At 47.0% G+C, this 2,486-nt stretch overlaps 1 protein-coding gene across 2 annotated transcripts in view; it reads left to right on the top strand.

Moving 5' to 3' along the window:
- The window catches only part of XPR1 (xenotropic and polytropic retrovirus receptor 1), a 110,578-nt gene extending 110,131 nt beyond the window's left edge, over positions 1-447 (top strand). For both annotated transcript variants that reach the window (XM_010580624.1, XM_010580623.1), the window contains exon 15: positions 117-447. In XM_010580624.1, the coding sequence (XP_010578926.1) occupies positions 117-177 (61 nt within the window). In that variant the 3' untranslated portion in view covers positions 178-447. The remainder of the gene's footprint in view (positions 1-116) is intronic.
- Positions 448-2,486: the final 2,039 nt, after the last annotated feature.

Here is a 2,486-nt window from a genome sequence, read left to right as displayed (position 1 = left end):
CCTTCTCCCCCCTTTCCCCTCTTCCCCCCCCAAGTGCACTGTGGTTTTACTGTCTGCATGTAGTAATGGGAATTTCTTCTCCCTAGTGAGTGTTTCTGTGTTTGTTTTTTTTCCAGGTCCAAGGCTTGTGACACTAAGGTATTGATAGAGGACCTAGCGAATGAAGCGAACACATGAGATGGCCATGGTCTCTTATTCCACATCCTTTGTTTTCTCGTTCTGTTCCCCTCTTCCCCAAGTAACCCGATCTCTGGTACAGTTCCAGCTGAAAACAGGAGAAAACACTGAACATGTTTTCCGAGCTCTTCCAGACCAGATCCTATGGACTCCAACAAGCTCACTGTGTTTCGTTTCTTTTCTTCTGGGTTAATTTTAATGTTCTATTTTAAAAAAAAAATAAAATATTTTACTTTGTTTTGCCAATAAAGAGGACAGTTCAGGAAAGAAGGATTGTTTACAGTCTCAACAAGGACATACAAACCTATCTGGATAACGAAGCATCATAGGGACTCCCTCATGGGACAGTGCCGAGAGCACACTCGGTTTCTGCTTGGCCCGGTTTTGACTGGTTGAAACCGGACTTAAGTTTTTAAATCTGATTTTTTTGGTTTTGTTTTGGTTTTTTTCTTCATAACCAGCGCTGAGGCACTGGCTGCACTTGCAGGGAAAGTGCACTTAGAGCAGTATCTTCATTCATGAAGCTACTTTTTAATTTGATGTAACTTTTCTTATAATTTTTTGGAAATATGATGTATCTGTTGCATATAGTTTTCACATTATTTATGAAACTTAACAACCATATAAGAGTGATTTTGAGTCCTGTGCAATGAAGGTTGTAACGGTAAACAAAGCCGGGAATGTAGATCTAGATCTCCAGGGTTGTGGGGTTATTCCCTGCAAATACCCCTCTCGTGAGACAACTTGCACCTGTGTTTACCTTTTCTCTCTTTCTTTCTTTCTTTGCAATTTTATTTTAAACCAAAGTTTCTCTTTCTGATTTTTATTTTTTTTTAGTTGCTGCTACTGCTTCTGGGCATGTCTCGTGCCGGTTCAATGCCAACTTTCCATGCAGCTGTGTGAAAGTAGCGCAGATGATCCTAAGGCCCTCTTGAAAGGAGAGTTGGGTCCTACCAACAGTGCAAAGAGCTAGGCGAACAAAGGCTTCAGAACTTCATTCTCCAGATCAAAAAGTATTTTTCAAAGCCTTAATAGTCCTTAGATGGCAGGAGGGCATCCCATACCGAGCAGGGAGCTTTTCCAGTGTTCTCCTGCAGCCCAGCGCAGTAGAAGTGGGACAAGGCGAGGAGGTGATGGTTCCCGGTGCCGGGGAGTTTAGCAGGCTGGGGTTCAGGAGCGATGGTGTGTTAGACAGCTGTCGGGGAGCGTGGAAAGGACTCTGTTGTGCCCAACTGATGGGGAAGGTGAAATTGAAAGCGGCTCTCCTCGTGGCTTCTGGTTTGGCAAAAAGCCTCTGTCGAGCGCTATCCCGGTATGGTGCCCTGTGGCTCAGCTGTTACTCGTGCCCCTTGCTTCGTCTCGCTAACCCGGTTTGGGAAGCGCGATACTATTAAGCAGACTCGGGTAAAGGGCAGCCGTATTGCCGTGCAAATTATGTCAGAAGAGCGACGCGAACTCGATGGTCTCGTTGGGTCAGGTTGGCGTGGCCGAGGTCACCGGGACTGCCACCTTCCCCTCTGCCTGGCTCGTGGGCAGCCGTGGTGTACAGCTAGGCCTGCAAGGGAAGGATGAAACTCTTGAAGTAGGATCCTCACGTTGATGTCTGTCCCATGACTTGCCTCTAGTTTGGGCAATGGAATTGCAGGAATCTCTGCTCAGTTGCTGTTTGGTGGTTATTTTTTTTAATTAGCTAATAGCATGGTTTCTCACACGACCGGTACGTTGCATTTTCTCAGTTTGCCTGCTCTGCCTCTTGCCCAGAGGAACTGAAGAAGGAAACTTAGTTCTCTTCATTTAATTGGAAATAGATTAAAATTCAGTGGTGATGAACCTGTGCCCCATGCCAGGCTAAGGGCAACACTGCAAACCTATAACTACCTGCACTTCTGTGATGTCCTCTCAGCTTACAAAGAAACTCTGCTGGACCTGCCGGGAGATGCCTCTGCTCTGTCAGCGGTGTGCGTGGTAGCGTAGGCGGTGTGTCTGTTGTGGTGCTCCTCCTCGCATCTCCTACGGCGTCGGTCTGCTCCAGCAGGAGGGCAGCTGGACTAGCCGGGGTTGTACTGTTCGTCATTTTGGTGCTCAGGAGCCTGTTTTCCCATATTTAACTCCCTTAGGTCCGTTGTTCGTACTTAAACGGAGGGTTCTTGTTCATATGGAAGTGGAGTCGGAGATATAAAGCCCCTTCAAATATTTCAGTTTCCTAATTTGCATTGCAGCCGTTGTTGCTGTGTCCAAACCTTGCGTGGGTGTTTCCAGCGGGAGTGGTGGGAGACGAGTGAAGCCGGACCTACCTAGGGGTGTTTTAG

This window comes from Haliaeetus leucocephalus, unplaced genomic scaffold (assembly GCF_000737465.1).
Source record: "Haliaeetus leucocephalus isolate CR32 unplaced genomic scaffold, Haliaeetus_leucocephalus-4.0 Scaffold730, whole genome shotgun sequence".
NCBI classification, from domain to species: Eukaryota; Metazoa; Chordata; class Aves; order Accipitriformes; family Accipitridae; genus Haliaeetus; species Haliaeetus leucocephalus.
Note: the sequence above shows the minus strand (reverse complement) of the source record. Positions and strands in the feature narration are given on the sequence as shown.